The sequence below is a fragment of the Crinia signifera genome, chromosome 1, assembly GCF_055691185.1.
Source record: "Crinia signifera chromosome 1, ASM5569118v1, whole genome shotgun sequence".
NCBI classification, from domain to species: domain Eukaryota; kingdom Metazoa; phylum Chordata; class Amphibia; order Anura; family Myobatrachidae; genus Crinia; species Crinia signifera.
Window position 1 is genome coordinate 326,274,983 of NC_139217.1, and position 13,535 is coordinate 326,288,517.

Genomic DNA, 13,535 nt, shown 5'->3' on the forward strand with positions numbered 1-13,535 from the left:
CAGTGGCTCACTGCGCTCGCCACACTATATAAAATCTACTCCACGCCGACGTGGTTAGTGGGGGTATGAAAAGGACGGAGGACGCGTACCGCCGCCCCTCGCTGCACTCGCCACGCTTCGGTTGGCGTTGATAGTGGGGTGGCATTTAACATACTCATTACTAGAGACAGGATTATATGCATTTGCATATTTGCATATGCATTTGCATATTTTGCCCATTCTCACTGGTTATTGCATATTTTACCTACAATCTAGTGATGGTGCATATTTTAGGCCCCGTCCTCTTCCCACCCGCGAGTGACAGCACTGCTTTGCCCTGCTGCTGCTGGTCAGGTAATGGTAGAGTGTGCAGGCTGGGGCAATATGTGCGCAGTGTGGGGAACCTTGGATGTACGCTATGTCTGACACTGCTCTAGGCTGCCAATCCATGTTGATAAAAGTCAGTCGGGATGGATGTCATTACAAAGCTCCTGAACCTTTGCCTGACCCTGGCCTGGGACTTTACACCAAGATACAGACTTCTGCAGCAGAGGAGGTGGGTGGAAGGGTTGTGCCATCACACGGCGCAGAGGAAATACAGTGAGTATGCGGCGCAGGGAGGAAGCCTTCCACTGCGCCGCCCTCACACGATATGCTGACATTTGATCCATCGGCGCTGGAGATGAGGGTCCGTGTAGTTGATGCAAGAAGAGCTTTGGACGCTGCAGTCTGCTGTAGCAGCCAGGAAGAAAACAAATCCTGTGTATAGCAATAGACATCTGCAGATGCTGTGGGCCTATTATTGAGGTTTATTTGCAACTAATTGTATGCTGATTTTTAAATAAATAAGTTAAAAATTACTTTTTTATTATTTAATGTAGCATATTTTAACACTTTTTATGCATGTTTTAAGTATTTTTCATGCATATTTGCATGCATATTTCAAGCTTTTTATGTTGCATATAATCCTGTCTCTACTCATTACCCATCAGGGTGGGGATACAATAAAAAATTGGGTCTGGGGGGACATTTAACATGGGAATAAGCCCAAATCGGGCATGATCGCATCACATCGCATGCCATTATAATGGCATGCGATGCAATGCGATATTAAAATTGTATACCTCAGCCCGGGGAAAGGCTGAAATCGGGTCCCATTGCATGCCATCGCATACCTTAATTAGTGGTATGCGATGCGATGGGCGCCGTGATAATACACAAGTACCGAAATGTGAATTGTAGCAGTAAACATCTGATTCTGAGATACATTAAGCAGCAAAAAGCATCACTATAGTATTATTGAAAATAGGTTTAATGTCCGTTTGTAGGTGGCATGTTATTAGCACATTGATTGCATGCACAATGCACTGAAACTCAAAGAGTCCAAACACATTATGAATTTCCTTTATAAAGCTCCATACACAATCCAACAGAATGTAAGAACAAAGTAAATCATGAACACATGTATCACTTGTGAGTAAATGGGGCCAGGAAAGACTTTGAATATCAGTGCTCATAGTCTCCCGAATTCAGTGTGGCCAGCGAGATGGCTAAACAGCGGGGATAACCGAAAACAAGCGACCCTCGCCGTTTAATCCCCATGCCGGCCGATTACCTTATTCTACGTTCCAGGAAGTAGACTTAAGGGGGGCTGCAATTGCCTGGATACTGCTCATTGCAAACGGAATACAATCTACTTTAAATCACCTTTAAACTATGGAATAAAATAACCTTGATTGTGATTGCTCTGTACCAGTGTTTTTGTGCATATACTGTAAACAAATGATGTATAACCCATATGCACACAAACACAGGTACAGAGCAAGATACACGTTTTGAATAACTTTAATATTAATTAAAGTACAGAAAAGTATACTCCTATTAAAGATCTACACACAAATAATAGTTTAACATTCACTGAAGTCTGGGCATGCTCACTGCAGAGGATTTGCTTCTGCTGGGCTGCACAGGCAGCAGCCCATGGAAGCACTGTAGCTCTGGGGATGTGCACCGAATGGCTTTATGCTGGAAAGCTATTGCTGTCATCGCTCCATGCACTACTACTGGCAGCCCAAGTGAAGGAGGAGTTTTCAGTCCTCTGTATGATGGGCAGTAGCGGCTTCCAATAGGAAGCTACTACATGCTGAACTCCTCCCTACATGAGAGGAGGTCACACATGGAGCCTGGTGTTGTGACTCCTGACAGGAAAGACATGTGATCATGTGACACATGAGGTCTGGGAGAGACACACATACAGATAGTGGTAGATGCTCAAATTAGTTCAGTAAAACTTTTCAGGCGCATGCAAGGGAGGGGTTAATAGTAAGTAACAATACATTGGTTCCCCCGGCACACTGAATAGTTTTAGCAACCAATCTTGAACACTACATGATAATAGAATTCAGAGATATTGGTTACATATATCCGCGCAGGTGTATGATATGCCCCCAAGCCGCGTCAAGGCTTCTCTGTATATTGGGGGTCCCTAGCGCTATATCTAGGTGCAGGGTGTGGCACCCCAAAAACTATCATAAGCTAGGAGGCCCAGTGCGGCATGCCAGTGAGATACTAAGTGTTAATAATTAGTGATAGGAAGCCGAAGCTATACATAAGGAGAGAGATCAATGAAATGTAATTAAAATAAGAGATAGATAGTGTTAGTGAGGGAAAAGTGTTAATAGAATGTAAGGGCATGCCGCACTAAAGCCACCCAGCCCAACCAGTCCAGGGGCACCACACCCCACACCACTGTTACCCTAAATTGGGTCTACAATTAACCAGCAAGGAGCCACATGATAATGAACTAAGAGCTACCTACCTTGGAGCAACCCCAGACTACTCCATGTGGCATATCAGGACCTGCATCTCCGCCTAATACAGGCTCCTCTCTGCCTCTCACAACATACATACAGATAGTGGTAGATGCTCAAATTCACTGAAGTCTGGGCATGCTCACTGCAGAGGATTTGCTTCTGCTGGGCTGCACAGGCAGCAGCCCATGGAAGCACTGTAGCTCTGGGGATGTGCACCGAATGGCTTTATGCTGGAAAGCTATTGCTGTCATCGCTCCATGCACTACTACTGGCAGCCCAAGTGAAGGAGGAGTTTTCAGTCCTCTGTATGATGGGCAGTAGCGGCTTCCTATAGGAAGCTACTACATGCTGAACTCCTCCCTACATGAGAGGAGGTCACACATGGAGCCTGGTGTTGTGACTCCTGACAGGAAAGACATGTGATCATGTGACACATGAGGTCTGGGAGAGACACAGACAGCCGGCAGAGAGCTCCAGAGGTAGATCCCGCTACCCCCTTCCCCCCTGTGGGTAGAATGCCACCCCTCTCTTGCGCAACCACGCACCAGCGAACGTGCGCGCACACCCACCCACGAATGTGCGCGCACACCGGAGCTCTGATGCTGGCTGTCTATTTTACACTGGAAACCTCCTGGTTTTCACTGGAGGGGCTGCAGACCTGCAGCCCAATATCAGGAGCCGCCACTGGTTCCTGGGGAATCAGAGGACAGCAAGGATTCCCCCAAACAGCAAGGCTCACGGCTAATGCACAAAAACCTAGGGAATTGTCATGTGCAGGGTGTCAGTTAAATATTGACCGTGTGAGCTGTGGCAGCGATCAGTCAGCACTGCTCGCTATCACAGCTCGCAAAAACCATTGAATATACCCCTAAGCGGTGTATTCAATGACTTTTGCGAGCTGTAGCAGTGAGCAGTGCTGACTGCTCGCTGCCACAGCTCGCACGGTCAGTATTCAACTGACACCCTGCACATGCCAATTCCCCCTCTCTATGTTTTTGTAGTAAGGGGCGAACGGCGTGTGTGGCCACTAAAACAGCTTGCAACTAAATGCAGCAGGCTCTCTGCATTAGCTGCGAGCCTCACTGTTTCAGGGAATCCCCGAGATGCAGAAAAGGGTGAGCAGCTAGCGTGGGGATAAATGATCCCCGCTTTTTAACCCCCTCGCCGGCCCCATTGAATACAGCCCTTAATCTGAAGTTGCTTGTATTCTACCTAAAAAAAGCTTCTCACATCACACATACTTTAGGGGGTGTGGTATAGGGTCCTGACAATCAGGATCCCTATAGTCATTAGCCCGACGTCGGGATCCCGACTGGCCGGACTCAGACAGCGGGGCGAGCGCAACAAAGCCCCTTGTGGGCTCACTGTGCTCCCCATGATATTCTATTCTCCCTCTATGGGGGTCTTGGACCCCCATGAGGGAGAATATCCGGTGGTCGTCGGGACCCCGAGTGTCTGGGTTTTGACTGTAGGGATCCCGACATCGGGGTAATGACTGTCGGGATCCCGACTGTCGGGAAACTGTCCGGCACCCCCTTAGGGTCACTGCTTAAATTTAAAGAAGCTAGATGTAGAGTTCCATTTTAACAGTATTCTATGCAACATTTAGGGCGGAATACATCAATCACATCTTCAGTGTGATGCATACCACATTTATGAACATGTACACCATGATTAGAATCATGCAATTTATACTATCATCTTGCTATGAGAGCTGTCCTTTGCAATGACAGATCATGACCCGGCATCCAATCTGCACAAGAGTCGAGTGCTGAGAGAGATCTGATTGGATTAATCTAAACGATTGAAGCACAAAGGCTTTATGTAGCTGTAATATAACGATAAGCCATTGAGATAAAATTGCCTTTTAGACCGTGAAGCCAAAAACATCTGTATGTCTACCATAAAATGCCACAAAGAAAGGCATTCAACATCAGATAAGCAAATAACACCCACTTATTAATTGAATGGTTATTTTGCTCTATATACAGAATAGGACAACAACATGGATGTTCTGTCTCCTTTTGTGTCCTCTGCCAATAACAACTCCAGAGACAATAGAGGGATAAATAACAGCCAAACACAATTAATTGTCAATCCTATTTTTCCCAGTGTTTTCGCAGGTGGGAGTATTTATTATTATTATAATTGTTATCATTATTATCGTTTATTTATATGGCTCCACAAGGGTTCTGCAGCGCATAACAATACATAACTGAGCCAAAAACAAATAACAAATGACAGTACAAGACAATTTTGGACAAGTACATGGTAAATAAGGATAGTTACATCAGGGGACAGGACACTGAAGCAGTTATAAGGTTGCAGAGGTTTATATATTATAAGAAAGCCACATTAGGAGAGAGGGCCCTGCTCGTAAGGGCTTACATTCTAAAGTAAGACAGAGTGAAACAGAAGGGGTAGCAGTGAGCATAGACTATTAGGATGAAAGATGGTCACGTTTTATGCGGGAGGATGGGAAGGTAATCAGTTCAGTCTTATGGGCCCTACACACATAGCGATGTGTGCAGGGCTACCTAGCTATGCTAGGTCGGGCTGTGCTGCGCCGCTATCGCATAGCACACAGAGCTGACAGCCCACACACAGAGCGAGCTGTCAGCTCTGTGTGCTAAGCGTGCAGACAGCGCCAGTGTTCTCCGGTGGGAGAACCCTGCCGATGCCGAGATTGATGGACACTGTCCATCAATCTCGGCCAGCGATAAAGACGCACGGGGATGCGCACTGCTGCCGATATAGCCCCCACACATACACCGATGTGAGGGCATTTGCTAAGCGACTTTGCCAAACTAAGCAAAATCGCTTAGAAAATGCCTTAATATCGGCATGTGTGTAGGCCGTATTAGACATTTTAAGTCTGAGAAAGCACTGGATCATCCAAGAATAGATAGCAGAGACACAGTTAGAAATGAGTGAGGATAGAGAGAGAAAGATCAGGAAAGGAGAGGTAGAGTGGAGTATTATCAGCATAAAAGTGATATTTGAAGCCCAGATAGGTCGTATATAGAGAGAGAGGAGAAGAGGACCAAAAGCAGAACCTTGGGAGACACCTACCGACAGTGGAAGTGCAGGATAGGTGTAGGCATTAAAGGTACAGCTGGGCATTTTCAAGACTGCCAGTGCAAATACAAGCATTAACGGTTACAGTGAATGTTCTTGCTGATGTCAAAAGGTGATGTTATTACGGAAGAACATCCAGATTAATCAGGCAGGAGTAGTATGTTGTGAGGATAAAGTGAACTCATTCAAAGTAGTCCTCTGGTTTTAAGAGTTGTGGTTGTTGTTTCTCCTTCTGTTTCACTTCGATAGAACGCTGGTATAACACTGCAGTTATGTTTAAATTAAGCCTCCCTTTAAAATTATGCCCTTCAAATATTGTGCACACAGCTATACCGTGCACACAGCCTATGCCATGCACACAGCCTATACCATGCACACAGCCTAAACCGGCCACAGCCTATGCAATGATCCTTAAATACTGAGACATTACATGTACTCTCCTTAATTGGGCTCTACCACCCAATCTACACCCCCTACTACAATGAAAAGTAATAAAAGTGCCTTACATAAACAGCCATGGTATTCCAAGATAACATGTATCATTATGAGTTATATGAAGTTCCTCGCTTCAGACGCAGCAGAGATTTTCTAGTTAACTTGCAAAATGAAGTTTACCAAGAACACATTTCTGATATGTAAAGCAGTGTGCAGAATGATCAATTATCAATGGCAATATCAAATCAATCTAGGACAGGAGGTTCAATACTCTGCAGCCCAGATCAAGTATGTAGAATGTTGGTTACCTTATGCCGCACTTATAGTGCCACAGACTCATGTAATTTTGTACACTTGTAATGGCAGGGCTTTAAGTGGTCCTGAAGATGTGGGAGAACTCTTATCCCTCTGCCACCTAATTCACCCCCTTCTCTCCCCCCATTAGGCAGAGTCAGGACCAGTGGTAGGGTATTTGGCACCCCCTGCAAACTATAATGCTTTTCTGTTAAAATAGCTGTGCAGGGCCAAGGTGGAGGTTGAACTACAGTAGTTCCACTGCACCATTACAGATGGTGGAACTCAGTTTTAACCCATTCCCCCCCACTTCAACCCCTGCTAAAAGGGGCTATGAGTTTGGGTACCGTTGCCAGCATTTAAATGCGATGGCAATGGCACCTCGCACATTTTTTGGGGAATTGGATTGACCCCATAGAGTCAAAATTTGTGTACAAATATAATGTTGCAAAATTATTAATATTGTAACTTGTGTCATTTCAGGGCTGCACAACTCTCCCTGATGACGCGCCTCAGTAACTCTGTTTTGGAGCAAGTTCTGCAGGAGATGCAAAGAACACATAGAAAGCTGGTAACTAGAGGGGACTACAGTAAATGGGCTGTGTTTGGGATGGCGCTTGACACATAGGCTCTTGTACAGCATGAGATTAAAGACCTTATTCTAGTCCAGACGCAGCGATGCAAATTTTGTTGCGAATTTTGCTGCGAAATGGTTAAACCGGCGCCGCTCATACAGCCTTCCGCCCCCCCTCGCTCGCCATGTCCCCCGCATGGCTGCGAATTAATGTTTTGCATAAATATACATTCATAGCCTTGGGTGCGGGGCCAAATCATTTGATGGTTGCTGACCATCGAATGATTTGGAACATACATGCAAAACTCCTTAGCTTTGCATGTTCCCTGTATGCTGTTCGCCCCCTGGCAGCCGCGTCACTGCTAATTACCATGGGAATGCCCCGCGTTTTCATGGGAACACCCATGGGCACGTCCCCTTGTCACTGCCCCATGCCCCCCCCCCCCCTCCCGCACTGGTGGGTGCATACCGAACGGCAAATTAGTAGTTCGCAGTGCCCGCTCACAACCGGCGTATGCACATGCACAGAAATGCGTATGTGCACAAATAAAACATCCCCCCCGTGCAGACGCGTGGGGCACCGAGCAAATTCGGATAACCCCTTAAATGTATACTCTATACGATCTGGCTGCTCCATATCGTGTCACTTATTGTGTCCCTGCTTTGAAGCCTGTCTAGCAGGTCTTGCCAACCTGTGGTTCTCCAGCATTTCAGAATCTACACGTCTCAGCAAACCTTCCACAATTTTAGCATGTCCTAACAGCAAAATATGGCAGGGCATATTGGGACTTGTAGTGTCACAATAGCCAGAGAGAAAGGCTAGTTGGCCTTAGTTCTATAACTGCATATATACACTGAATACCCTGCTTCACATGCTGCTATTATGTTTGATCTGGTGTAATGCAAAGTTAATAGACAGACCACCTTGTTATCAAGCCCATTTTTTTTTTATAAAATTAGGCAGAAATAGCAGTTTCTGCATAACTGTGTATATTTCCTCGATGTAGTATTTTAGTTATTCAGAGGAAAGAAGGGAAGTGCATTAAATGACAATTACTTTTTGTGTACGATGTAACAAAATTGCAAAAGAAAACAATGGTTATTATTATTTCTTGACTTCTCGCTCTCTTTCACTCCATCTCTCTCTCTCTCTTCCATAAAACATCACAGTCTCGTCACAGGTCCCAGCTGCAGAGTTTAATGGAAGAGGAGCAGAGGATCCTGGGATACCTCCCACAAACACCACCAAGAAATAAACAGGAGACACATGAGGGAGAGATGTACTCTAGTATTGTAAGTGACTTACATCTCTATAGTATCTGCCAATTTGTTTACAGCTAGATTTTGTTTATTATGTTCCACTTGTGTAGCCTTCTTCTACATAGAATACAAAAATGTACTAGTTTGAAGAATATTTTACTAACCTCATTAACCACTTGCTTGGCGTGGGCCTTCCCTGACATAGTCGCTTGTGATGAGACCAGTCAGAAAAGCCCACTGTTTGGCTGCAGGAACCGCTTACAAAGGAACCTTGTGGCTCCTCTGGCTTCCCTCTCCAGTGTTTCGCATGATGGCGTTATGATGGTCTTGCGATGACAGGTGCAGACTTTCTTCACTCAGTGAATGACAGTAAGGGAGCATTTGGAGAATGTAACAGGGAGCAACTTAAACACAGACAAGTCGCAATCATTTTCTGCCATCCCATACATGGTAACAGTGGCTCCAAGGTCTCATTACCTGCGACCATGCTGTGGTACCAAAGGGCTACTTAGAAGCCCAATGATCGGCTGATCTGTGTGCATTGCTGCATCATTGTATGTAGCTGCTGTGGCTTTTGCATATTTTCCCACAGTATCTGCGTACACATTCACAGCTGCCACACAATATCGTACAACACTGAATAGGGCCTAAACTTCTTGAGGGATTTATATTTCTGCCATTTCAATTTCCATTACATTGCCACATGAACACATTGAGCATGGACTAAAGTCACAATTGACAACTGACATACTGTATACTTGTGCAAGCTTGCTTCTTATTTCAATTCTTCTTTCTCTACAGGATACCATGGTAATAAAAAAGCGTCTTCAAGGCAGAAAAATCCGACCTGTGTCTGCGTTTATCAGTGAGCGCTCTCATATGTACTATTTCCAAGAATGCATGCCAAGTCTCCAATCTCTTTTATCATATAATCAGCACTTTAACTGTCAAACATGCCTCAAGTTATATAGAATAAGACTCTAGTTTAAATACAGTAGCAGCAGCTCTAATGGACCTCCCTGTTAGCGGAAGGTAAAGGGTGACAGTTTGAAGATAGAGCGCACTTATAGTTTTGCCACAATCCAATGTATTAGAAATGATATTGTGGTAAAACAATAAATTCAAAATAGTTTTCCATAAATTGTTTGTTATTATTATTTGTTAAAACATAAAAACTAATAAAAATGTTATAAAGTCAAATACAGAAATCCATTTTCAATTCATTCATCACTGGTGTGGATGATAACCCTGGTCAAGATGATAACCCTTATTATCATCTTGACCAGGGTTATCATCCATCTATGCATCAAGTTATAATTATTTATATATTGCAAAATTATATATTAACTATACATGTATGTCTCTCATTTGGTAGGCGTGAGTGAGCAGGAATTAAGCCCCAAAACTCTAGATTTGGGGTCCCCTGGATCCCGTGAACTGAGTTCTCCACCCGCACTCTCCTCATCTGCTAGCAGTCAGCTCTCTCGCTCGCTAAGCGTGTCACTAGAAGGCCTTTCTGAGCTTCCCACAGAAGGAAGTAAACTGCAGCATCAAACCCGTGACAGACCCAAGCAACAATCGCGGAGGGCACCAGGAGGTGGCAAGGTGAGAGGACAAGGGGACAAAGAGGTGGTTACACTAAATAAAGGTGCAATAGTTATTAAAGGGGTATGTGGCCATATGTTTCCTTCCTGAGGTCCGTGGCCCTGCGTCTGATTCAGAACGTCCAGATCCTGCTTTGGATGAGGGCTTGGATGAATTTTTCCATCATACAGTGTTGTCACAATCGAACAGGTATTGAACAATTCTTTAAATTCAGTATCACCATCATGTTCTTAATACTTGCTCAGAGATATTTATTACGCAGACTTATCATCTCCCATCATATGTACTATGACAGATTTTTTACATTTATCCTCCAGTGTCTCTTCAGCTCCACAAGGCGATAATGATGCCCCCCCCAAAAGGAGGCGCCGGAGCCTTTTTCATTTCCGTAGGAGCCGGACCCCAAAGAGAGAACGAGACAGAGGGAAAGCAGTTCCTCCACCTTCCCCAGGTCCTGATACTTCAGAACGTGTTAAACTGGAAGGCTTTTCTATTCCTAATGGGACACCAGTCAGCAATGGAGCTGAAGTGCACATTTTTGGAGGAGTGAGAGGGTTGCCTGGCCGAGGAACACCAGTAAGACACACACTTGTAATGCTTAGAATGACAGTATAAAAATATAGTCGTAGTAAATGAGATAATCACACAAGAGTGATGTTTCCTTTTAGTCTTGTGAGCAGACTCTAGAAGAAGTGCAGCCTGCAAGGGTACGAGGAGTTCCTCTTCCTGGGATGGATAGTGTCCGTGCATGGAAAGAGGTATATATCGCAGTGGAGAAATATTATAGATCAGTATTAGAAAAAAAACATCCTATTATGTGAATGAAGATTTAAAAGGCTTGCATTGATTTCAGATGGATACAACAGGAGGTACTAACTGTGTTCCCGAAGACAGGAGGCGCTCTTCTGGGGATGGGGGTAAGTATTTTTACTGACCCAGCCTGTTTATCACTCTTTCCCTTTTATTCCTTACATTCCATATATCATTTCCCATTATCTCTGACCTCTCTCTCACTCATGAGCAGTCAATCCATGCTTGTTCTCTGTTCTCTCCTGGTGTTCCTCTATACTTCTTTATCACTGTCTATGTGCTTCCTATGTGTATCTGCTTTGTATCCCTATTTTTCCCTCTCCCTACACTTGCTTTCCTGTCCCTCTCTGTCTCTCGCTCTCTCTCTGTCTCTCAGAGGAGGGTGCTACGTTTGAGGACAGACAACCTTGTTTTTCCAACGGAGACAGAAACAATCAGAAGAATTTATCAGGAGAAGAGGTAATTACAATATTGAAAGCTTTTCAGAACCAGAGTCACCAAAGGTTGTCATAGGAACAGAAAGGATCAATATTTTTATAGTAATAGCCGTATTGTAAGGGAGCTATACTTAGTTTCATTGTTGGCGAAAACTAATGAGTTAAATGATTTCCTATAAACCAAATGTAAAGAGATAGTCTCTTAAGTTGCAGCTTCTATCTACAAAATGATACAACTTAGTACCCAATACATACGTATGGAGTTAACCGAGTCCACAATATATATATAGGGTGAGGAAGATTCAAACATCTCCTATACAGATCGTCCTTAGTGGATAGTCACAAATTTCCTTGGATGGAGATAGACATGAGGAATATTCTGCACATGTAGATTCCCTTCTACGTATGGGGTGGTGGTATGGATCCTAGGAGGCTCTTTCCATTTGGTTTATATGATACAGATGTGTCTGGTCACACATTTTTTTGAGTGCCACCCTTGTTGCAGCCTTAGGCGCATTGTGTTCTGTCATTTTGTTGTTCTGTTAAATGATTTCCTAGTTAATATGGCTAAGATGGATTGTAGTTATACTGTTGATGATCAGGGAGTACAGGGAGCAATTAAACACTGATTATAAAATGTTTCCTCAATGTTCGAGAAATGGTTGTTTACGTGAATATATGTGAAATAAACAGCTATTAGTCAACCTGCGTGAAATTTACAGAGGGATCACAGTAGAAGACTGTACCGTTTTGTACAGTTTTTACATTTGATACATTTTCATCTCACTACTTACATTGTGAGAACTGTTGCTGCAGATAAGCAGGTTCTTTACCTTTGTGGTGCATACATTAAGGCAGTGGTTCCCAAACTGTGTGCCGTGGCTCCCTGGGGTGCCTTGGGACACTTGCAGGGGTGCCCCAGTTTGGTGGTCCAGGACCAATTCAATTTATTTATGGTTAATTATTTATGGGCAAAACCAGTGCTGGAGGCTGCCAATCATAAAATGTGTACAAACAGAAGCAAATCCTGCCCATTAGCAGATAACTGACCCTAAGAATCGCATATAAACCCAATCTAATTCATTGTTTTTGGGCCTAGGGGTGCCGCGAAAAAATTCTGATACGCTAGGGTGCCGTGATTCAAAAAAGTTTGGGAACCCCTGCATTAAGGAGTACATGCAGTAACAATACAGTGGCATAGTTATATAATGGGTGCAATATGCACAGTGCACACAGACCCCTGAGTCCCAGAGAGTCCACACAGCACACATTGCACCCATGTTTTAATACTTACCCCTCCAGAGTCCCACAAAGTTGGATGCAACGCAGTAGAGTATGAGCCCTCTAGTGCTCAGATTTTACTGCGCTGTGCGCTATTGTGGAGCAGAGGCCTGGAGAGAGGAGGGGACCTGAGCGGAGGAGGCTACACACGGGTCTCCACTGCTCTTAAAGCACCTCTTATACAATTACTTCTATAATGTAAGTGAAGGGCCCAATAATCTGGCAACTATCTTTTGGGCTTCCTCGGTAGCTGTAGCTGGCTTGCTTAGCCATAGCTGAAAAGGGAGGTGTGAGGACCAAAAGAGACCAGAATGGTGGCATGTGACAGGAAGGTTTGGAAGTAAGGCTGGGAAAGGATATATGTTTTTTGTTGTATCTTCCCTGCTGATGTGAAACATATACAATCCTTCCTGCTAATGACAGAAGTGAGCCACAGGATATTTTATTTTTACCTTGTTGTAGCACAAATCAGTTTGGCCCCAGACTGTAGGGTGATGTGGAATGTTTACATCCCATTCACTGCACCTTCCCCTCCCTTGTTTTTCCAGGGGGGTCTTACGGTTTCCTGCCCCCCTTCTGCAGAACAGTGGCCAGTTGCAGCACCACGGGGTAGGAAAGTGTCTTGTGGGGGGGGCCACGGCGAGACTGAATGTCCTGAAGAGGCGAGGAAGGAAATCCCAGTGCCCAAACCACGAATCAGAGAACCTGGGAAAGAGGCGGCCCCCCCAGTGGGAGGTGGGAACAGCCCAGTGCTCACTGTAAAGACTACACACACCATGCACCCACCTTTATAAAAACTCTCTATTTTTCTTCCTACATCTATTTTCGCTTTTTCACTTATCGTTTTATAACTGCATTCTGTATTCATCTCCTACCCCAAATGTTTACCTCTACATTCTGCAGTTGTTTTCATTCCTAATGTTCTCTATTCATTTGCGGTTTCTACTTAAGTGCTTGCTCTCAGTCCTT

General features: G+C 44.4%; 1 protein-coding gene across 6 annotated transcripts in view; it reads left to right on the forward strand.

Moving 5' to 3' along the window:
* Positions 1-13,535, forward strand: part of CARMIL3 (capping protein regulator and myosin 1 linker 3) — a 58,795-nt gene that overhangs the window by 42,639 nt on the left and 2,621 nt on the right. For 4 of the 6 annotated variants that reach the window (XM_083188793.1, XM_083188801.1, XM_083188809.1 and 1 more), the window contains 10 exons: positions 7,083-7,170; positions 8,344-8,466; positions 9,235-9,298; positions 9,809-10,038; positions 10,130-10,227; positions 10,356-10,614; positions 10,707-10,796; positions 10,892-10,955; positions 11,225-11,307; positions 13,115-13,301. In XM_083188793.1, coding sequence (XP_083044919.1) covers positions 7,083-7,170; positions 8,344-8,466; positions 9,235-9,298; positions 9,809-10,038; positions 10,130-10,227; positions 10,356-10,614; positions 10,707-10,796; positions 10,892-10,955; positions 11,225-11,307; positions 13,115-13,301 — 1,286 coding nt within the window. The remainder of the gene's footprint in view (positions 1-7,082; positions 7,171-8,343; positions 8,467-9,234; positions 9,299-9,808; positions 10,039-10,129; positions 10,228-10,355; positions 10,615-10,706; positions 10,797-10,891; positions 10,956-11,224; positions 11,308-13,114; positions 13,302-13,535) is intronic. The other 2 variants (XR_014475046.1, XM_083188829.1) reach the window with 2 other exon arrangements.